General features: G+C 34.5%; 3 protein-coding genes across 4 annotated transcripts; 1 reads left to right on the forward strand and 2 right to left on the reverse strand.

The window, feature by feature from the left end:
• Positions 1–1,912: 1,912 nt before the first annotated feature.
• On the forward strand, positions 1,913–3,951 carry LOC113288941 (protein POLLENLESS 3-LIKE 2-like). Its single transcript, XM_026538099.1, has 4 exons — positions 1,913–2,161; positions 2,274–2,486; positions 2,578–2,733; positions 2,843–3,951. The coding sequence occupies exons 1-4, from the start codon at positions 1,982–1,984 to the stop codon at positions 3,716–3,718; spliced, it is 1,425 nt and encodes a 474-aa protein (XP_026393884.1). The 5' UTR covers positions 1,913–1,981; the 3' UTR covers positions 3,719–3,951.
• A 122-nt stretch (positions 3,952–4,073) lies between these two features.
• Positions 4,074–6,210, reverse strand: LOC113288942 (L-ascorbate peroxidase 3-like). The gene is made up of 9 exons (XM_026538100.1): positions 6,011–6,210; positions 5,768–5,892; positions 5,487–5,536; positions 5,201–5,266; positions 5,063–5,111; positions 4,893–4,975; positions 4,720–4,799; positions 4,505–4,607; positions 4,074–4,420 (listed from the first exon to the last, which is right to left on the reverse strand). The coding sequence occupies exons 1-9, from the start codon at positions 6,127–6,129 to the stop codon at positions 4,208–4,210; spliced, it is 888 nt and encodes a 295-aa protein (XP_026393885.1). The 5' UTR covers positions 6,130–6,210; the 3' UTR covers positions 4,074–4,207.
• An 11,486-nt stretch (positions 6,211–17,696) lies between these two features.
• LOC113286067 lies at positions 17,697–22,294 on the reverse strand. 2 transcript variants are annotated; one of them, XM_026534785.1, is made up of 3 exons: positions 21,980–22,294; positions 18,299–18,663; positions 17,697–18,083 (listed from the first exon to the last, which is right to left on the reverse strand). In XM_026534785.1, exons 2-3 carry the CDS (start codon positions 18,378–18,380, stop codon positions 17,698–17,700), a joined length of 468 nt encoding a protein of 155 aa, XP_026390570.1. In that variant the 5' UTR covers positions 18,381–18,663; positions 21,980–22,294; the 3' UTR covers position 17,697. The 2 variants fall into 2 exon arrangements, 1 of the variants encoding a protein (XP_026390570.1); XR_003329089.1 differs by lacking the exon at positions 18,299–18,663.
• Positions 22,295–24,424: the final 2,130 nt, after the last annotated feature.

Consider the following 24,424-nt stretch of genomic DNA (forward strand, 5'->3'; position numbering starts at 1 on the left):
TGAACTGTAGGTTTAGTTTCTTGGTCTCAACTATACGAAGTTGGTTTGTTTTTGTATAGCGGATTAATCCTGAGAGTGTTCAATTCTGGACAAGGTCCCGGGGTTTTTCTGCATTTTCAGTTTCCTCGTTAACAAAATCTTGTTGTGTCATTTACTTTTATTTTCAGCAATTATAATTGTTGTTATTATAATTTAAAGTAAATTACACAAATGTTAATTCCTATTTACTTGATAGTAATCCTATTTGTGTTTGGTTAAGCCCGAACCATTTATCAAGTAAACATACTTCGTTGTTGCATTGTCTCGATCTTGTATCCATAGTCAATCACACAGGTTATCTTGTTGTCGTATTGTCTCGATCTCGTATCCATAGACGATCACACGAAGTGTGAACCGATTGTTGTATTGTCTCGACTCAGTCCATAGACAATCACTTTCGGAGAAAGGACTTATAGGTGGAAAAGTTTTAGTTTGAGATATATTTGGGTACCCTTGTCTTTTCAACAACAATAGTTGATCCCATAAAAATAGTTGATATCATGAATTGTTGGTGATTTCAGTACCTGATACATACATAATCCTCAATGTAGTAGTCCCCAAATCTTCTCCTAAAGCTAAAATAGTTGCAAAATAAGCCATTCCTCATTGTTGATTTCACCATCTCAACAAAAGCCACCACCAACACCTTCACAACACATTACCACCATCATCTCCACTATAAAAATCATCCACCACCAACACATTAGACAACACCGCATGGATATCAATACCAGCAGACTCATATTGAGAAGAACTGCCAATTATTCTCAAACGCTAATTTCTCAACTGAGTTCTCGATTGAGACACAACAAAACCTTATTTCGACTGATTTCTTCATCGTCTTCTTCTTTGATTCCATACAAACCCATATCTCGACCTCTTACAGAGGACCCATATATCAATTTCAACCATCAATTCATCTCCAATTCAATCAAATTTTCATTTGCAACTCTTTGCCAAATTCGAATCAACCCTATTTTCTGCTTCAAATGACTGAAACCTCCTCCTCTTCAATCTCAGTTCAGAAACATCTTCATCTTCTCGATCTCTTTACAGTTCATCACACAAAGAAACCAAAGAAATCAGATCTCTCGATTTATAAGAATCTGATTTCCAAACTCAATTTTCAAACTATAAAGAAGAAGATAAAATTTGTTGATAGTAATGGCGGACATAACGGAGGTGGTGGTGCTGGTTGTGGTGGAGGCGATCGAAATGGTGGTAGTGATGGGAACGATGAAGATGGTGGTGGTGAGAGCGATGGAGGCGTTATTAGATAGAAATAAAGAAGAAGAATCCGTGGAAGGTTAAACACGGAATTACTGGTATTAAATTTTTAATGAAAATTCCAGTTATGTCACTAGGAATATTTACAAAGTCAGTTAGGGATATTTGTGAAGGCCCACTAAAAAGGGGGAAAATAATTCAATTTCCACGATCTTAAAAAGGAATACTCGACTCATTTGGTCTCTTTGGTCAGCAGAATTTGGTCCCCTGTAATTGACGTAGCCATCTTGTGATGAACCCATGAACGGTAAAGATTATTCAGATGCCCACGCTTTCCAGATACATGATACACCATTCATCAAAATTGACGCAATAAAATAAACACGATAAAATAACCCACGTAACAATCTCCACGACTATTGGAATTAGATAGAGCAATCAAGAGAATTCAACGGCTAGTTTTTGAAACGTTTGACTCTCTAACGGTCCATTAGATTTAAAAACCGCTCCCAAATCAACATCTAGTTCTGTATACCAAAATAAAACTAATCATATCTCTCTCTCACCCTCTGACTCTGTCTTTCAGTTCCATTTTTATAGTTCTTCTTGTTTCTTCACAGACTTATCTCTTCTTCATTTTCATCTCTTTCGATTAATTTAGATCAGTAAGTTTTTTTTTTTACTCAGAAGAAAACAGATTAGAACAAAAAACAAAATGTTGATTCAAGATCTATACAACAACAACAGCATTATACATAATTTCAGACCTTCAAAATCTGCTCCGTGTTCACCAGTAAAGCCTATTGGTAACAAAGGGATCCGATCAGAACCTTTTCATGTTACTCATAAAGTCCCTTTAGGGGATACTCCTTATGTCATCGCCAAAAATGTTCAGGCAAGTCTTTAATTCCCAATTAGTCACTAAAAACTCAAACTTTTTTTGTTCTTCTTATGATCAATTTTTATTTTATTTTTTTGGCTAATGGGTTGTTTTTTATGTGGATTAGTTAGTGGATAAAGATCCAGAGAGAGCAATTCCATTGTTCTGGGCTGCAATTAATGCTGGAGACAGAGTTGACAGTGCTTTAAAAGATATGGCTATTGTAATGAAACAGCAGAACAGAGCAGAAGAAGCTATTGAAGCTATTAAGTCATTGAGAAGTCGGTGTTCTGATCAAGCACAAGAATCTCTTGACAACATTCTTCTTGATTTATATAAGGTTTCTTTTCTTAACCTAATCTGTTTTTGAACCCCAATTCTGAGTTTTCTGCCATTTGAGTAAAATTGTGTAACTTTTTTTTTTTTTGCAGAGATGTGGGAGATTAGATGATCAAATTGGAGTTTTGAAGCATAAATTGCTGTTAATTCAACAAGGGATGGCTTTCAATGGAAGGCGAACTAAAACGGCTCGATCGCAAGGGAAGAAATTCCAGCTCTCCATTGAACAAGAAGCAACTCGTTTACTGGTAAGTTCTGATGCATTGATGGAACTCATTTGTTCTGAATTTTGATCCAATTGTAGAACTCACTATTAGTTTAGAAAATTAAGAAATGACTGAATTGTGATTATTGTAGGGGAATTTAGGATGGGCATATATGCAACAGAACAACTACATTGAAGCTGAAGATGCATACAGAAGAGCACTTTTGATTGCATCGGATAATAACAAAATGTGCAACTTGGGCATTTGTTTAATGAAACAAGGGAGGGTTTCTGAGGCTAAAGAAACCCTAAGACGAGTGAGACCTGCAACTGTGGACGGCCCGAGAGGAATTGATTCTCATCTTAAAGCTTTTGAAAGAGCACAACAAATGCTCAAGGACATTGAATCTGAAATCATGAATAAGGATTGTGGAGAAGATAGAGTTCAACAGAGTCGACTTTTCGATGCGTTTTTGGGTTCTTCATCCATTTGGCAACCTCAGCCTTGCAATGAACCTACTCTGGTAACCATAACTAAGAAAAATAATCTCCAAGAGGATTTTGCAGATGAGAATTCTAACTTGAACAGAATGAACAATCAAGTTCCAGTTCCAGTTCAGAGTAAAATGAAACAAGCAATTGCTGGGACCAACTTCCTAAACATCGACGCACCACCGTTTTACTCATCGAAATTGGTGAAAAATTCAGTGGCAACACAGGCTCAAGATAATTTAGGACTTGGTCTTAAGAGAATCAGGTCTGGCAATGCGGAATGCGCCCCAATTAGAGAAGTATCGGATTATAAAACCCGAAAGCGCTCCCCGGTCAAAGAGGACAGTGAATGGGCTGAGCTACTCCCTGATAGTAATGCATTTGAGGAAGCTCTAATGGCTGCAGTGATAGGAACTACCAAAGAGGCGGTAAAGACAGTAGCAAATAATTGCAGTAGTCCTGCCTGCCAGAGAAAGGTTGACAAGAGGCTAAGAGTTTTTGAAGATATTACTCTCTCCTTTAGTCCAAGAGCTTGAAAAGCACTTGTTGTTTTTCCTTATTTAATCTTTTGCAGTCTGTGTTTAGGATGGAGATAAACTTGTTCTCCTCGAAATATTCGTGTCCCTGTAGTGAGGGACTGAAGAGTTGTTGTAGTGTTTGTCAGCTGGTAACAGTTTTGTCTGATCATTTCTTCCTTATATTTGAAGTGAACTTACATGTAATGAGAAAGCACGCTGCTAAGCATCAGCATTATTTATTTTTGGAACTTTTCGTGTTTCAAATGAATCTGAGCTCTTACGGATTCTTTATATTTCTTGCAACTTCACTAAGGGGTGCTATATCTTGAAAGAAAAAACTTCAAGAGGAGATATGGGTTTCAGGTACTGGATATCGAATCAATGTATTCCTTTTGTATTTCAAACATTCTTATTCAGTAGTTATGGATTATCACAATCAATAATGCTTTTAGAGTAGTGTTTATTATGAGTAGTAATATGTCGAACTCGTCTTGGCACATGAATTACTTAGACTCTTCGGTGAACTTCAAAGATGTAACCTAGTATAACCATAGCCGCTGCAATTGCCACTATTAATGCGCTTTGCTGCACCAGTGTACTGTTCTTTGCCGCCTCTACTATGTTTTGATGCATTGCTAGGCCACTACTTTTCGGCGTAAATCCTAGTTCAGAAAGTTTCTTGTGTGATGCTGCATAGTCTTTGAAGAATGCATTTTCATCCTGCCACAACCCCATTTTGAAACATATCGTTCGGATTCGAACTAATAACTGATTAGTAAAATGATTAAATGACTGAATCACTACCTTAGCATATTGTTCCACATAGTCGCGGAACTTAGAATCATTCAATAGTGCCTTGTCTGTTGGAAGTTTTAATAAGCCTTCAGTGTCTTCTTTGAGGAGTTCTCTGGTACATGTAGTACACCGTTTAGGGAAATAAGTAATCGGTAAATACTTTTAAAAGTAACTAACATTATAAGTGGACAATGAAGAAGATCTTGTTTATGTTTAGGTCTTACACAAAGTAGGAGTTATCAAATTTCAGAGGCTCCTTTGTCCATGGGCCATCAAAACCTGACCTCTCTATATGCGCTCTTCCCTACTAGCATCAAAAACCAATTAAACTATTCATTCCAGACACATACTTTATCACCAAAAAAATTAGTGTCGATGAAACTGAATCTGTCGTTACCAGTGTGTGACCTCCAGACAATGCCACGATATCCTGATTAGATAACCCCATTCGGTAAAATACGTCTTTCAGATGCTGTAAATCTATGGCAAACAATGGAATTAACATCATCAGTCTGTATATCTTGTAAACAAGTACAGTCCCATTTACTTGATTTAAATTAACACTACCTTTTTTACCATCCGGTAGTCGTCCTTCTTCATCAGATTCTAATAAATCCTGGCAAATGAGATATCATATAGTTAATTTGGTGGTCAGCAATGGTTCTGAGACCAACCCCATTATTGGGTAAACAAGCACACAGTTACCTGTCTTCCGGGAATAAAGTCAATAGTTGGCCCTCCTGTGACTTTTACTGCAACAACCCCAGCTAGCTGGAAAAATGACAACAAATTCGACACTCAAAAGAGGGAAATCAAGACAAGTAATCAAGTTAATCTGATTTCCATGTCGACTCACTTTAATGTCTAATGATAGTCAATATAACTGGGAGATGGGATACTATCTATTCATGTTGCTGTTTTTTGAAGGTTATCTATGCGCCTGCACATGTTGCAAGGCAGCCATACGTTGTAAGAAATGCATGCCATGTACCTGGTAAAGGTCTGCATAAGTAATCTTTGGATGTTTCTTCTTTACTTCCTCTGGTATCAAACAGAAAGAAGGAACTCCCTTAAAGAGTAATCAACTTTTGTATATCAAAGATATCGATTATGCCAGCTGATATAGAAAGGAAATTCTAAATGCTAGATTAGAAATATATAAGACTACAAAGGCGTAATACAAAGCTGTGCATTATGCTTGAACTGGAACGGCATGTAAGTAGCGGTACACATGAACTGAGTCTGGGAACCCAGAAAAAACAGAAATCTCACCACAAATTTCTATTGCTATATTCAAGCCAGTATTTGCACCATGCTTAAGTTCACTGTCATGCCTTATTGATCCATTAGGACCACCAGTTTTTGTTTTAGCATCATAAGTTCCCGCATCATGCCACCTACAAGAAGCATCAAACAAATGTTCATCCACAAGTCATGGCCATATAAAAGAATCTGAGTAAGTACAAATAAGAACTAATAATTCAAGAACGAAAAGGATTAATGAAAGAAAAGTACGCTAAGCGAAGCATAATGGGTGCGCATTTCTTGCTAATGATAAGCGCGCTAAGATCTTCACGTGCTTTCTCAATTTCCTTTAGGTACTCCGCATCAACTACAGGAGCAACGCTTGCCATTGGAGCTACCGGGTGGAATTCTTACCGTTGGAGCTAGATTGTAGAAAACTAATCAAGCTCCAAGAACTAGTTAAAACTTAAACACAATTCTTACAAAATGGGTTTCCTTGAAACTCTATATATATATGTGTGTGTATAGACGAAAAGCAAAACCATAGAATAATCATCTAGAAATGCAATAGAAGTAATGAATGTTTAATGTTGAGAAGCAAGGGATTGATTTGATTCCGCGCCTAACATATTTCTTTAGCGTGCCTCACGATTTTGAATTTGGGGTGAGAATATCCTCCCACCGTGGATGAAATTTATTTTACTGTCAACGTAATGGAACCGTGGAATTCTCCAGGGTCGGACGGTTTTCCTGAAGGTTTTTGCAGAGATAATTGGGACATCGTTTCTGGTCAGGTAACTGAGCATATTCAGAACTTTTTTAAAACTAAGTTCTTGCTGAAACAGCTTAACTATTTCTTCATAGCTCTTATCCCTAAGGTAAATAATCTGTCTTCTCCGCATGAGTTTCGTCCTATTAGTTTGGCCAACAAAGTTTACAAAATCATATCAAAAATTTTAACAAACCGGCTCAAGCCTTTGCTAGATTCTCTTATATCCCCCTTTCAATCGGCTTTTATTTCAAATAGGCAAATACAAGATAATATCGTTATAAGTCATGAAATCTTGCACTCTTTTAAAAGAAAAAGAAAAAGAGAGCTAAGAATGGATATATGGCTATTAAACTTGATTTATCAAAAGCTTTCGATAGATTGGAATGGTCCTTTATTATGGCTGTTTTTAAGAAGCTAGGTTTCTCCGATGATTGGTGTCAGTTAATTCTTCAATGTATTAGTACGGTCTCTTATTCTGTCCTTATAAATGGTTCACCTGGAGAGGTTTTTTACCCTTCCATAGGTATAAGACAAGGTGACTGCCTGTCCCCCTATATATTTATATTGTGTATGGAGGTGTTATCCCAGTTGCTATTGAAAGGTCATGATGATAAATTGATTTAAGGTTTTAAAATTAGAAACAACAGTCCTTCGATTTCTCATTTATTTTTTGCGGATGATTGTATGTTGTTCTCTAAGACTTCCATTACTTATGCTAGAAACCTTTTGATGATAATAAATAAATTTGCAAAAGCTTCGGGTCAAGCCATAAATTTTGAAAAGTCTGGTTTCTTTACGAGCGCCAAGATGCATCACAAGCATATTAAATTGTTATCTAGATCTTTAGGCATGAAGTTTCTCTCTAGTTATGAAAAGTACCTTGGAACTCCCTTGTTTATTAATAGAGATAAATCTAAATCCTTCAAATTCTTGCTGGATAAGTTCTATTCTAGATTAAGTAACATGAAAAGAACGAATTTAAATGGAGCTGGCAGAACAGTGATTACTAAACATGTTTTGTCTACTCTTGCAGTATATCATATGTCATGTTTTCCTTTGCCTAAGAATTTTACTTCTAAAATAGACTCTATCCAGAGAACTTTTTGGTGGTCTAAGAAAAATCCTCGGAGAGCTGCTTACTTTCGTTCTTGGCTAGATATAGGAAGGTCTAAGAGATGTGGGGTCTTGGTATTAGAAATTCATATGCTACCAATAGAGTCTTTATTACTAAATTGGGTTGGAGAATTTTGCAGTTCCCTGATCAGTTGGTATCTAGGTTTTTGAAAGACAAGTATTTTCCCAATCAAAATCTATTAGAAATCGACAAAGCTGCGGATTCTTCTTCCTGGATGTGGAAAGGTATAGTTAAAGGTTTGAGTTTCTTAAGGTCTAACATTTTCAGTAAAATCAATAATGGTAAATCGACAAAAACCTGGTCTTCAAATTGGTTGTCGTACGCTTCTTCACCAACTTTATCTATTAATCCTGATTTTAATGATTATGTTTTTGTCAGTGAGCTTATTGATATGCATACTAATACTTGGAACTTAAGCCTTCTGGATTCTTTGTTTTCCCCTGAAGATGTGATTAAAATTAGGACAATTATATTAAATCTGCAGTGTGAAGATAAAATCATGTGGTCTCATACTAAAGATTGTATTTTTACTATTAAAATTAGGACAATTATATTAAATCTGCAGTGTGAAGATAAAATCATGTAGTCTCATACTAAAGATGGTATTTTTACTATTAAATCAGCTTATAAAGTTTATACTATTGAGGTTAGATCAGTAGAAGAGTCTGTTTATTGGAAAAAAGTTTGGTCTCTGCAGTGCTTGCCCAATATCAGGTTTTTTATGTGGAAGATTTTTGCTTATATGTTGCCTGTAAACTCTACTATGAAAGCTTATAATAGCTTTGTGGATGACTCTTGCCCTCTTTGCAATAATGATGTTGAAACTGTCCTGCACCTGTTTGTTCAGTGTCCTTTAGCTTCCCATATATGGTTTGGTTTATCCTTGCAACATTTAGTTTCTTATGATTATCCTTGGATCGATGATTACTTCCTTAGCTGGTTTGATTTGAGTTTGGGTCAGTTGCCTTTTGCAGTGGACTGGCCTAGTATTGCTGCTATTGTTTTCTGTTGTATTTGGAAGCTGAGGTGTGATGTGCTCTTCAAAAGAGTTTCCATTAACTTGGAAAACGTTATTCTGAATACTAGAAGAATGATTAATACCTATATTGCTCCTTCTTTCCCAGTTCAAGTTCCTAGGAATAGTGTTAAAACTTATGCTACTGTTGTCAACCATGTTTTGTTCTTAGATGGTTCTTTTAAGGATTTTAACATGGGTGTGGGTATGATCTTATGTGATAATACAGGTAGAATAAAGCTTTCTCGTTCAGACTTTGGGCTGGTTTCAGATGCAGTTTGTTCGGAGGCAACTGTTCTCTTTTTGGAAATCTCCTGGGTGAAGGAGTTAAACCTGTCCAAAGTTCTTTTCGTCAGTGAATGTTTTCAAGTGGTGAATTTTGTTAATGAAGTCAGTTACTCAGTCGGTGGAGATTCAATGATCTTCTTGAAGATTGTCGGCGTTTTATTTCTAGTAGTGGTGTTTATAATGTTATGTATGTAAAACGTATTAAGAATAGGGTAGCTGACCGGCTTGCACACCGAGCTAGGAAATTCTATTTGAAGGAATCTTGGGATCCTTTTCCTTCTTTTTTGGACTCTCTAGTTAGGAATGAACCCATTATGGATGTTTGTAATTCCCTCCTTAGTTAATAAATGGTTGTTTTTCAACAAAAAAAGAATAGTTATTTCTACCCAATTCTCCATTTTTCACCTTTATGGCACATCCAGTTTTTGGTTTTAGGCAACCCCGCGAATAGAAACTTCTTAGACTATGTAAATGCCCGGATAATATTGTTCTACAGGTAACAGGAAGCAAAGCTCCCGTCCACGGAGGTTGTTTACCTTTCTAAACCAATGAAACACGGATACTTCAAAATTGGTGACATATCCGTATCGGACGCCTTATCAGTGTCAGATATTTGGGGATACTTGGGGACGCTTTCAAAATTTGTTCATAATAATCTTCGTCTCCATTCATGGAGAAGTAAAATTATACATAAGGAGAGTAGAATGTGGGATATCAGTGGAGATGAGTTTGATCCACTACATGGCATGAGAGAATCCGAAGTTGCAAATCTTTCACTTGACGAGGCAGAACTAGAAGAGGTGCTCTTTTGATGAAGATAATATTCATGAGTGATAAGTGAGCGGCATGTTAGATAAGTTTTATCATATTACAACACAATCCAAATCTTAATTTTAAAACCAAAAACATTACATTAAACACATTAATATAGCAAATATGGAATCGTGCTCACGACAGGGATTTCAGTTTCGAATACCTAATTTACCTCGAGATCAATTAACGGATAGCCTCTTGTTTGGAAAAAATCAGCCATCGCCACCTCTTCGTCATTATTTTGATTATGTAAGAAAATCAATTAAACTCAATTGATTTGGACAAGGTTTGTTTGAGAATGAGAGTTTCTGTATATAAAGAAAAAATATATGTTGAGATACAATGGTAGAGAAGATAGAGCCGTCAAGAATAATTGATGGTTATGATCGGGTGTGAGAGAAGTGTAACAAAAAAATGGCCAAGAAAATATTAATATGGATAGTAAACTTTGTTTCCGTCAATTATGTTACGGCAAAACAGTTTTCGTATCGACCAAAAAGCGAAAACTGAGTTCTCGTCAGGCTTGGGTTTGCTATAATGAGAAACAGATATGCTCCCCTCGCTAGCCAAGCCAAGGGGTGTTAGAGAATTGCTCGGTTAAACCCACCAAGCGTTGGTATATCAAGGTTGGTTGTCATATTTTTAATATCAAAACTCACAAAGGCTTGATTAGATTACTAGAGTCAACTTCGGTCAGACTAGGAAGTCTAAAAATGTTGAATAACACAATTATTAATCTGAAAACTTGAAAATTCCGAAGAAGTATCGACATCAATGATGACATCAACCTTCCACTTGAGGTTAGTAATACATGACTTGACTTGTTTCCATTTCTATATCGTAAGCTTTCAAGTTGTTTCTGATTGAAAACATAACATGCGAAGTTATATATATGAAACTCTAGTATATTAGACTTGATCATCATATTGTGATCAAAGTGTCAAGGAACTATATATATCAATAGTGAGAAGTGCTTTACATTGGTATAATGAATTACAAAGTATAATGCTTATCTTTTGAACTTCGTAATTGCGACATCAACATATTGTAACTTGTTACTAGACACTGCAGTGAACATAGGTTTGATTTCATACCTAGAAAACTATGTTTAGTTATATGAGTTTAAGGAAGTAGATGTACGAACTTGTTTCATAGTCGAAATGAAATTAAGAGGATTAATGATCCGGTTTTCATTGAAGATCTTAAGATTGGACCATCCTAACCTATATAGGGAATCAAGGTAGAACCGATCCTAATTTATGTTGGGAGTCAAGGTAAAACCGATCCCTACCTATATTGGGAGTCAAGGTAGAACCGATCCTAACTTATTTTAGGATTCATGGTAGAACCGGTCCAAATAGGCAAAACTGATTTCTTTAAGTCACGTATTCTTTAGGGTTTATGTGATTTGAAAATTTGGTTTGAAAAGTAAGAAAGTTCAAGATGTCGACATAACAAATAATTTTAACATGTGCTGAAACCTTATTCCTTAATTGTTCAAAGATATTCCTTGATACTCAAGGTGAGATCCCAAACCGAAATAGTATAGAATATTTTTGAGATTAGTTAAGTGCTAGCCAATATTGAGTTGTCCATGAAGATTTCGGTTATACAGTTTGATGTTGGTTGGAATTAGACAAACCGATTTTAGGTGATTTATCGTATATCTTAAGAATATCTTCGGTTGTGGAAATTCCTTGGTATCTAAACTACCTTGGTCTATAAATATTGAAGTTTTTCTTCTTAGAAACTTATCATGAGCCAGTTCAAAGACTAATAGTATTCTCATAATATTATCATAGAGAGGAGAGTAACCTAATTAGGCAAAATCTCTTACATCCGCAAGTTCAAAGACTTCTTTGGGATAAAGAAGCGTCTACCAGTACCGTTAGTGGAAAACTAGAATTTCATTGTTATTTTAGTTTTCAGTTATTTATTTTATTGACTAACGGTGTTTAGCTCTTGATTGCACCTAGTTTGATTATTCTTGAGATCCCTCGCTTCTAACACAAGGTCACACAAATTAGATCAAGACATTAACATTGACTTGTGATCATCCATTGTTAATAGACTTCTTTCTTGAGTGATCGATCATAAGTCAGGAATCAAGTTTGTTATTGTGCAGGTACAAAAGTCTTTTGAAGATTGCAGACAAGAAGATTTTTCTTATTGGTTTCGTATCTTTGTGATTTGCTTCATGCACAAACTTGATCGGCAGGGATCCGACTATATATAATTTAGCTTTTGATATATAGAATTGTTATTGTTAATATTATATAGATCGACAAGCTACCATTTGGTGACACTCATCAGTATCTGTAGTAGTTCTGTTTGGTAACTGAGCAGGTAGGGTTGTACATAGTGCGGGTAAAATGAGAAAAAGTAACGTATAAAATGTTTAACCCTAAAATAAAATTGAACCATTAATTAAACGGTAATTTATGATTTTAGATTATAGAAAATCGGTAAATATTGGTTTGGTTCCGGTTCACCCCCTAAAACTGAACCAAAATCATTAGTCTAAAATGGTTAATAAAGGTCATAAATGTTAGTAAATGATTTGTAGATCTAACTACACTTTATAAATACACAACAAAATTTAATAAAAACTCGTATCGAAAGATATCCAAAAATTAGATTTTATAATTTACCAAAACGTTATATTAATACTAAACAAACCCTATATTGGCCAACGGTGGAACCATATATTGAAAGAAAACTAAGGATGTAATAGATCTTTAGATACTTTTATGATAAACAAATATAGCTACACATCGACTTGGAACTCAATTATGTTTTACCCCCGTAAGGTTTCGATCGAGAAAACTATTCGTAGATCAGATATTAATACGTCCAAGAAAAAAGGTTTTCACCTTATAATAGTTATTATGAGATATAAGATGAGAAATATTTAATACAGGAAACGATTTTCTGATTCAATCTGTAGCAACAATTCAATTATGATACTCATTTTGATTATTTTTTTTACAAAAATCAAAATTTGGAAAAGGGATATAAGAAACAAGAGAAGTATTAGGGTTTGACACAAAAGAGAAACAAAAATGAGTCACTATGAAGATTGATATCAATTTCATCCAGACCAACGATTGCCGCGTCTAGTTACAGATAGAACAAAACTCATTATAAAAAGAAGATATGAAGGAAGGTAAATTAGATAATATCTTTGTATTGTTTTTTACCAATAACAACAAGTTCAGAGTCTTACCGACTCGGCTTGGTTTTGAACCAGAACAATTTTGGTTAATTGTTATAACGGTTTTGAAATCAATTAAATCGAACTTACTGATTCGGTTCTGGTTCAGTAGAAAACTGTGCTTAAGCATACTATGTGCAGTCATATTAGTAGCCTCACTTTTTGGTATGTTTATACATTGGTCTTGATTTTCTTCTCTTATTAGCGAATTGAGTTTTAATGAACTTGAGTTACATCAATATTATAATATATATCTCTACCATTCTTCGACTTTTGTGACAAGAGAGAATGTGTTAGAGCATTATTCGTTTGAACCCACCAAGCGTTAGTATATCAAGTGTGATTGTCGTAATTTTAGTTACAAAACTTGAATCTGTTTGATCTGATTACTAGATTCAACTTCATTAGGTTAGACTATGAACATAGAAATGCTGAGACTCGCTCTTATTACTCATGAAGAACCCGAATACTATCAGCAACGACAAACACATTATCCTTTAATTCAAGGTTAGTAACAACAAAATTGACTTATTCCAATTTTCTCTTTTTCTTTCAAGTCATAACATATGAAGTAAAGTTTGTTTACTTGTCTCTAATATTGGTGATTTTGCAATTAAACTATGGTCAATGTATTAGGGAAATTTATAACAGTTGTTTCCTACAACTTAAGTATATGGAGTTACGAAATGTAGTTTATCAGTGAACTTCGTGAATCGACATAACACTAATTGGTAACTTATTATTATTAGTGTATTGAACTTCCGAAATGATTTCAATTCTTGGGATTATGAATTAAAGGAATATCAATCAACAAAATCAAAGGAAGTTGACTTGCGAAATTCAGTTTTGTAATCATAACCGATCATGAGTCAAGAGCGATCTCAGGACCGACCATCATCATGACATAGTTGAAACGTGTTAATGTATTTTCTATATGTTTGATATCTTCGGATTTCCGAAAACATCGACATGTACATATTTTGATCTTGGAAAGTTCACATGATGTCAACATGGTGATTTGAGCATGTGTTAAACTCTTATATTTTAATGTTCAAGTGTTTTCTTTGATATTCAAGACAAGATCATGAAATCAATATATTCAATAAGATATTCAAATTCATGTGCTTATGGTATCTCAGGAGGCGCAAATACAACACAAATATGCACTTTACAAAGATTCAAGTTTAGACTCTTACAACTTAATTTTTTAAGATCCTACCAGCACCGTAATTTCAAACAAATTTTAACATGACATCAAACTAACAAACTAAAAAAACCAAAAAGGAAAAGAAAAACCATAAACAGACTGATAAAGTTACCAGTAGTAGAAGATAATGTGTTTCCTTGAGAGTTACACAGATCTATTGGGGGTGCCCTAGTTGTTGTATGATTTTGAGTCTTCACCATTTTGATTTGTTGTATGATTTTTTTGTTGTATAGGGTTTGATTAAAACTAAGGTTTCCACATTTTTTTAAACCGAAATTGTAAGCAGAAAACTTCTTCACTACCTTGAGTTGGAGAAAAAGAGAAAAGTACTATACATATAGATGGCAAGCTGCGTCTGAGTGTGAGAGAAGGCTATAAAATTTCATGTATTTTTTACATGGTCCATGGATAGAATGGTTAATTGTCACCTAATTTTTACTTTTATGATTTGGATTATAGTTGGAATTTTTCAAAACCAAAAATATACATTTATTCCATATCTTAAGGATTTCGGATTTAACAATAACTTGTCTTCCAAACAAGCCTTTGTTATAAAATTGTAAATTAAGTAGCAGATCTTGTATCTTACAAACTCATTCCCTGACACATTTCCTAACTGTTTGTGTGGGAAGACAACTCGTTGATAGAGGAGAGTAGTCTTTGAGAGTATCCTATTCAAATCTCCAAATGTTAAGATTCCATGTTTCTGTTTCAGAATGGTAGTGGTGATCAAGATTATGGATAGACTAATTGATCATGTGACCCATCATTATCACCAGAAATTATGTGAATCATGAAATTATTTTTGAGAGATCCTAGTGGAATAAAGAAACTAGAGATCAAGATCAGAAGATGAAGGATTCTGTTTTTTTTTTTTGTTTTGTTTTTTTTGTAAAAGAAGTTAGTTAAAACCGACTAAGTGGGATAGAAAAAATTCCCACTTATCTTTACAGATAGATAATAAGTTGTTTTCCGGCATCATCTCTTCCCAAGTATCTTCCACATATGGAGATTGGAGAAAGATATATCCTTTGCCGATATGTCTAGCTTCAGGGGTTGATTTGATATATTATATATTAAGTTTTTTCTAGAAGCCAGAAGTAAATTATCTAAGATGTCTTCCCTGTTCTGCAAGTTCCTATTAAGTTTCCTCCTTACTTCCGAGTCTTCTAATGTTATCGTGAAATTTATCACTGAGACGACCACCAGTTAGTCCATTAGTCTTTCAAATTATGCATAAAATTAGTTTTGAAGTATTTGAGAACAAAACAAGGATAATAATTGAAGGGTAGTAATGAAAAATAATAATTCATTGATATCTGAGGCTTTTCGTCACGAGTCTCTAGAAAGTATTCAATGTAACAAGGTTTTTCATCTGAATTCAATGTAAAAAATAATTAAATAATAGGGCTTAACTTGTGCCCGGGTGCACAAGTTAACAAGAGCCAAATCATAATATTATCTTCTTTCTTCTTCTTTTTCATAAAAAATTATTAATGTATATGCATCTTTTTTTTCAAAAGGTAAATCAAAGGTAAAAGACAATATATTATAATATCATAATGGTTCAACTTTATATGGTAAAGTTTAAAACAAACGAGAGATGCTTTTATCTATCACATGAGTTGATTTAGTAGGGTGAAAAGGACAAATATTTATTACTTTAAGGGAGATATTTAATAGTAGATGATAAAACCAACTATGTCTCTTCAAGAGGACAAGCATGCATGCATAAAAAGAAAAACGTTTTCTCTTTTCTTTTCTTTTTTCAAACAAGGACAAATAAAATTATTTTATCAATCAACACATATTTAAAATCTCTAGATAAATAAGGGAGATGAACATGCATCATGGATTATTACATTTCCTATCACATTTATTATCAAAAGAAATTTATAACTATCAAGAGAGTATACAAGCAAGTGATAAGAAAATAGAGTAAAGTACTATTATCTATAATTATCATGTGATGAAGAAGAAGGACAAACATGCATTTAAATCAAAAGAAGAAGAAGAATAAAATGCATGCAAATCAAAATAATTACTCTTATGAGTACTGAATTTTAAGGGAAATATAGAAAGGAAGTTTAAGGAATACCTACTTTTCGAAAATCCTACTTGATATTAATGCTAGAACCAACTACTTTTGTTTGTGAAGGATTAATGTTCAACTGGAAACAAAGAACAAAGTGCTGATAACGTATTTAAGTTTGTTGCATGGAGGAGACAAAAGAGTAAAACATAAAGGAGACAAGAGAAAGAGAATAAGACACATTTCTCATTCATTGTTCTTCTCATTAAATACATGTAGGAAAGTAAGAGAAGGTAGATACTCCATTACATGTGTAATTAGTAGAAGAGAAAAGACAACAGGTGTTAAGCATGAAGGAGGCATGTGCATGCACTATGACACATGTAGGTAGTGGTCAGACACATGTCACTTCAACAGTTTTTGAGTTATATATATGTATACTTTGGAATTTTTTTATCTTGTTTTTTCTTTTTGAGTTATATATACGTATATTGATAACAATAAATGTTGTTTTGGTATCTTATGTTGCTTGGTTATTGTTTCCTCATGTCTCGTAATAGATGGTTGTTTGTTTTGTTTTTTTTGAGTTTATAGATGATTTACCTTTTTTTATGTATTCTCTTATTTTCCATATGGTTTTATATATAGATCCATGAATATATTTACATGGTGGTTATCTCCTGTTTTCGTATATCTTGTTCAATGACTATGCTGATAAACTAAAATCCTCTTGTTTCTCAGTGTCCTAGCGAACCAAGAAATTCCTATGATCGGATGGCCCATGTGTTTTCCTAAGCCCGACTCGTCATCTCATTCTCGGCCCGGTTGTGTATCATTCCCCCGCAAAGGTGGTTTTGTTCTCCCAAAGCTCACCCTTAACAGAAGAGGGCCTATTCAACACTTGTTGCAGAGAAGAAATCTTATATCAAGTCCTTCTACTGTTGTGGGAATCGCAGTTGTGGACACCCTGTGGCTCCAGAGGAGTCGGTTCAAGAGTACCTTCAGATTCCTGGACTCCTAATCATTCTCACCAGGACCGTAAGCATAACCCTTGGACAGGTCCGTATCTTTATTGCTCAAATTTCCGTCACCTTTTGGGCTCACAGCAAGATCAGCATTTGGTTCTATTCCCGACGGCAATGGTTTTAATTGATCATGTAGTTTGATGTGATTTGTTACCATGATAGGAAATATGGGTGTTAAGTTATCTAGGTTTTGTTTTCACTTAAGTTATTTAGGGTTCAAATTTTCACTTAAGTTATCTGGTCTGCAATTATTTATTTTTTGAAAATAGGTATATATTAAAAGAGAGCTGAGGCTGATAATCATATTGATTCAGTCTCATCTGTTACTAACTCAGAATGGGAAGTATTTCTGATGACTAAATCTGTTAGACTACCCTCCCTCAGAAACTGTTACAGGAAAGTTGTTTAAATTACATACTTCATAAGCGTTGACAGTGTCATAAGCTATTGTTGGAATTAAAAAAAACTAGGTGCTTGGTCTCCCCATGAGGTTATGATGTTGCTTTTCCTTCCCTTTTTAGCCAATAGATCAGATACTCTGTTGGCCTTTCTGTCTACATAGTGGAATCCCAAAAAAGAAACTAAGTTGACTGTTGTCTTCTTTACTTCTTCAAGAATAGATAGACTTTGCCATCGGATGGTTGAAACTTTTCCTTGTAAGTACCTTATTACTGCCTGATTATCCCCTTCAATGACCAGATTTTGTAAATTCTTTGAGAGGTCCCATTTAGTTGCATGCAGAACGGTTAAAGCTTCTGTTTCTTCAGCTGTGGAGATTCTAAAGATGCATGATTCTGCTCCTTTGAAGGTTCCTTTCCAGTTACGAAGGATAAAACCAAAACCTGCATTAGTATTCTCAGATAATCAGGATGCACCACAATTTAGTTTGAAAGTGTTAGTGACTGGGAAGTTCCAATGTGGTGTTGGTTTTATGATTCTACATTCAGGTTCACTCAAACTATTCAAATTAGTTGGATGCTAGTAAGCATAGTTTCTAGTGATATCTAATGTAAGTTGTTCAGGTGTTCTAGATTGATCTTCAAAAATCCTAAGATACCTTTCCTTCCAGATGAACCAGCACTTAGTTGTTGCAAGTGCCATTCATTCATTATATAGAATTCAAATCTCCTGCTATCCATTCATTATATTTATGCAAGAAATAATTATTGATAGAGTTTGAGTTTTGAGGTGCTCCATGAGACGCCATTGGTGGAAGATTCCACACATCCTTTGCATAGTCACAATCAGAGAACAGGTGATATGTAGATTCCACTGCATCATTACAAAACACACATTTGTATTCCACAGATCTTAATTTCTGTTTAGTAGGCAGTGCATCTTGCAAACATTTCCAGACGAACAACTTGATTCTTTGAGAAGTATCCATGCTCCATAATCCTTTCTAAAACTTCTTAGTTTTGTCTGAAATGGTATTAGAAGGATTTAGTAATATGGCATATAGAGACTTGACAGAAAATTCTCCATTCCTAGTTAAGGTCCATCTTAGTTTATCTCTTTTCAACTGTCCTTCAGCATTCTTATATAGCATTATGTTATTGATTTCTTGCACTATTGAGTTGTCAAACAAAGATTGTAGCAGTTCCAAATGCCACTTTTTTGTGTTTGATTCTACGATCTCGGACACAAGTGTTATGTTTGTGTTTCTTTGGTGAATAGACTCTGCTAAAGTCTCTTCCCTGGTTGGTATCTATTTATCATCCCAGATATTTACGGATTTTCCATCACTCACTTCCCACATACTGTATTTTTTAATATGTTTTATTCCTTGTAAGATGCATTTCCATATCCAAGAAGCTTTTGATTTCTTCTTGGAATGTAAGGTTCTTGTTTCCTTAAAGTATTTTCCTTTAAGAATTTGATCCCATAGATCATCAGGGTTACTAACTAGCCTCCAAGCTATTCTGCTGATCATTGCTTGGTTGACCTTGTTAGCTTCTTTAAATCCTAAGCCTCCATGTTCTATTGGTTTACATAGAAAGTCAAAGGATTTTATGTAAATACCTTTAGAATTTGTGTGTTTTCCCCACCAAAAGTCTCTTTTGTATATTATTGATTTGTTTAGTGATCTTTTTAGGTAATGCAAAGCAACCCATACTGAATATTGGCATGCTAGATAAAAAAACTTTTTCAAAACTAGTTTGCTTGGCTGTGACAGGATCTTTCCCAGCTAAGTTTTTATTCTTTGTTCCATTCTTTCGATTATATTATCAAAGGCTTTAAGCTTTGATCTATCTATGAACAGAGGCATCCCTAGATGTGTGTCTTTTATATTTATCTTTTTGATCTTCATTAATCTGCATATTAAGTGTTTACTGTGAACTTTTTTGCTAAAAAGCAGTCCAGATTTTGCAAAATTAATTACTTTCCCTGATGAAGGACTAAACAACTGAATTGCTTCTAGCATATTTTTACAACTACCTAAATCAGCTCTAGTGAACAGAAGGAGATCATCTGCGAAAAAGAGGTGTGAAACTGAAGTTGATTTAGGTGTTAATTTTATCCCTTGAACTTTTTTCTTACTTTCTAAGTGATTTAACAGTCTTGAAAACACTTCCATGCACAATATGAATAGGTATGAAGACAATGGATCTCCTTGCCTTATTCCCCTAAAAGGTTTGAATCCACTACAAGGGTTGCCATTAAGAAGAACAACAATAGAGGAAGTATAAATACATGGATAAATTAGTGTACACCAATGTTCAAAGAAGCCGAAATCTCGAAGAGTTTTGATCAGAAATGTCCAGTTGACCCTGTCGAATGCCTTCGACATGTCAATTTTGAGACCAATGTTACCTGTTTTCTTTTTACTTTTTTTCATAGAGTACACCATTTCATGGGAAACAATAATGTTGTCTGAAATTTTCCTGGAAGAAAGAAAGGCAGACTGTAAAGGTGAAATTATGTTTTCCAGATATTTTTTTAACTTATTTCCCATTATCTTAGCTATGATTTTGTAGGGTGTATTGCACAGACCAATTGGTCTGAAGTCTGCTGGAGATTTTGGATTTTTTATTTTTGGGATTAGAAAAAGAAAGGTTTTATTTAGCTCACTATTTAGTTTTTTGTTTTGGAAAAAATCTTGTATTACATCCACTAATTATGGTCCTACTATTCCCCAATTATGTTTGAAAAAACTCATTGGGAAACCATCTGATCCCGGAGCTTTGTTTGGTTTTAGTTTTTTACCACCTCCCTTATTTCATATGGAAAAGGAACTACAGTTAAGGCATTGTTTTCATCAAAGTATATACAAGGTTTAATGTTAGAAAAGATTTGTTCTTCCAAATTTGGAGAAGTCTTAGTGAACAACTCGGAGAAGTAAGAATTTAGAACTTCTTCAGTTTCTATTCTATCAGAAACTACATTATCATTTTTATCTTGTATACAATATATTATTTATTTTTCTTCTTTTCAGTGCGGTAATATGAAAGAAAGTTGTGTTTCTTTCCCCCAAAGCTATTATATTGTTTATTGATTGTTGTTTGGCGATTTCCTCCCGTGAATCGTACAATGCTTCTAGTTCTAATAATTTATTGTTTATGAGCTTAATATTAGTTTCATTTGTTGGTTCAATAAGATCTAAAACATGATTCCCAGAATTAACAACCCAGGATTTTCTTATAACCTCTATGCAAGTAGGTTCTTTAAGCCAAGTGTCATAAAACTTGAAAGTTGGAGAAAAAAAAGTAGAAGAAGATTTCAGAGAAAGGCATATTGGCCCATGATCTGAGCCAATAGCCACCAAATTTTCAAGGGATGCTTCCGGGAATTCTAAATTCCATTGAGCATTGGCTAAGGCTCTTTCTAGCCTCTGCTTAATATTAGCCAGATCCTCTCTTTTGTTACTCCATGTAAAAATGTTTCCTTTGAAACCCAGGTCCTCCAGACCTGTTCTTTGTATTAGATTCATTATAGGTTCAATTTTTTGTCTGTCGAAAGGAAGACCACCTTCCTTTTCCTCACTATTGAATATTATATCAAGGTCTCCAATAACTAGCCAGGGCATTGAGTTGATGTTAACTCTTTGTGCTATATTTTCTAGATATCCCATTATTTCAAGTTTCATTTCATGTTTTGGTGAGCCATATAAACAAGTAAGCAACCATTCCTTTGAATGAAAATTATTTTTTACTATGATGTTTATCATGTTTAGATTCCATTGAACAACTTCAAAATGGAAACCATCCACCCGAAGAAATTGCAAGTTCCCCCAGTTATACCATCTGGGTCTACAATGTGGGTATTAGGGAAGTATTTTTAGTATGTTTCTCATAAGTCCCCTTTGAGACTTAGTTTCTGAAAGAAACAAAACATCATGTTTTTCAACATTAAGTAAAGTGTTTATATGTTGTTGAGTTTTTTTCTGGCCACACCCTTGTGTGTTCCATGTCAGAATTTTCATGATGCAATAGAAGAAATTAAGAATAAAGGAAAATAGCATAAGAAAATTAGAGTTCCTGAGTCTAGTCAAACCTCAGCTTATGAGTCCAAATCAAAAGAGCAAGCCAACTTTCACAGTATATGCAAAAAAAAAAAAATTATACGGTTTCCAAATTACTTACGCAAAGACAAGATATGGTAGTAATAAATTCAGCAATTTTTAAGAAGAAAGTAAGCAACCAATCAACCAAATAACAAAACAACTCTAATAGAGATCAGGGAAATCAGAATAACAAAACAACGCAAATAGAGATAAGAGATTTTAGAAATTGTGTACCTGGATTCTCTTGATTTTTTTCCAGTTGGGGCAAGATAAATAAGCAAATCGACCATTTGAGATTTTGGAGGGGAGGAACTAGAACAGACACCAAGTAGGACTCAAATTAAAGAATCCAAAAGAGAAGCCTATATCATCTATTCTTATAATAATAAAACCACAGAAGGTTCTCTAAACCAGCGAATTTAAAAATTATTGTCTAAAAAAACATTGAGGAAAAAATTATGTTATTTACTCTAGATAACCATGATAAAACCAACCCAAAATAAATCATCCATCAAATGAACGGATTCCATGCAAAAAAATAATTAAGTAAATAAATTCTCAGCGTCCTGCAATAGGAAGCTAGAAATCCGTCCTACTGTAAAGGACTCGTAAAAACAATATATAGAATGGGGAAGATTTAGGCGAAGAAGATTTTCTTCTTAGAAAAATTCTTGATATGAACCAAACAAGCCGGTATTTTGGGTTTTACCGAAAACGTATAAAAATTTCTTAAAACAGAAGACCACGTGATGACATTTCACGTGTTGCAAAACATGTGGCCACGAATACTTTAGAACCACAAAGTTTTTCAACTGGACCTAAAACCCAATACCCATCAAACATGTGGCCCAAATACTTTAGAGAAATTTTAACTGCATGATGAAATTGATGATACAAACTTTAAGGATGAAACTGACCCTAATACCCAAGACCCATCAAACAGGATCCAACAACCCAAACATTTCACTTTTCTTTTTGAAAACAATTTAACTTTTTCTTCTCTTTTGAAAACCAACACTAACAGAGATTACGGTAATCTATCGTTCTCATTAACAAGTTTCTACAGAAGAGAGAAAAAACCAAAAAAAAAAAAAACCCAAAATAACCTCGAGCTCTCTCCTCTCCCTGTCAAATCGGAGTCAACTTACCCTCCGTCAAAAACCCAAAATTTTGAAATCTTCCTCCGTTAAACCTAAATCCATCTTCATGTTTCACTTAATCTTCATCAACTAAATCTTCTATCCACCGGCCTCCACGATGTAGTATTTAATTCAATCTCGGGTGTCTGATTTGATGTGGATGTTTAACCTATTACCTATACCTAACTCAAAACCCTACCTTTTTAATCATACCCTTGATGTTGTTTCTTTGGATTTTTATTTTATCTCATATTAGAGGCGTTGTTATCTGATCCGGAATTTCTACTTAGACGGATGGCTAATTCGATTTCAATCTGCTCCATAATGTTCTGGCTGCGCCTCCCTGCAATCGATTTCCTCATGAGCTTCATCTCTTTCTTCTCTGCTGGGTCATACCCATTTCAATACAAGTTCCCAGATGCACTGTTCATCCTTTCTCTATATTATTGGCTTCTCAGAAACTGTTTTTTATTCATTCTTGAAGATAAAGAAATTGAAGTGGCTTCTGGAGGCTCTTATAAGTAATTGTGATCCTTTTTTCAGCTGTAACCCTATCCTCTCAATTAAAAAACAAACCCTTGTTTCCTACAAATCCTTATTGTTAGAGCATAGTTCGGTCAACCTCGCATGCGTTTCTATATCAAGCATGTTTGTCAATGTTAGTGATCAAAACTATAAGTCTTTATTTCTAGTCTATTATAGATAAGTCTCGGACTAGGATAGTAAGTGTAGTTGAGCTCAAGAACTTCATGTCGATTCATCAGACAAGAAGAAAAACTACTCAAGAAACCGGTGGAACTTCTCGATAAAAAGGTATGTGAATACTTGAACTTATCTATCACTCAAAAGTATATCTATTCTATCTCCTACTTCTTGAGACAAAAGTCATATGCTATATATATAAACTATGATCATACACATTTGGTATTTCGAGCTGAGTATATCTCGCCTATCTATATCTCGAAATGTGTGTTGGAAAGCGTTTCGCTCTAATCATGTTTTTCTTTACCAAGTGATGAAAGTCATGTATGTTTCGATCATCTTGAAAATTTCTTTGACGAGAAATAGTGTAACAACTATATAACGTCCTCTAAGAATATTTCAAGTGATTGGAATAAGAGTTTAGATTACATAACCATGTATTCCTTGAACTGAAGTTTTTCTAACTTTGTTGATCAAGAGAAATCGGTAGGATTGTGGAATTGGCTTGCCAAGTCCGCGAACTGATAGAAGTTCTCGTCCGAGAAATTCTGCTGGATTTTCCAAAAATCGTTTGTGCGAATCCAGTCCGTGAACTGGCAGAAGTTCTCGACCCGAGAATTTATGCTGAGTTTGGAAAACCCAACCGATTGAACTTAAGTCCGCGAACTTGTTTGTGAGCTTAAGTGGTTATGATCTAAAGATGAAGTTCTGAACGTAAGTATTAAATTACTAAGGAATTCTTTATGCAAACCGTGGCTATAATGTCCATGAGCCGATTCAATCGAATCGAATCATCTTTGCTTCAATTGTTTCTTGTGTAGTACATGAGATTTCCTTG

Source organism: Papaver somniferum, chromosome 6 (genome assembly GCF_003573695.1).
Source record: "Papaver somniferum cultivar HN1 chromosome 6, ASM357369v1, whole genome shotgun sequence".
NCBI classification, from domain to species: domain Eukaryota; kingdom Viridiplantae; phylum Streptophyta; class Magnoliopsida; order Ranunculales; family Papaveraceae; genus Papaver; species Papaver somniferum.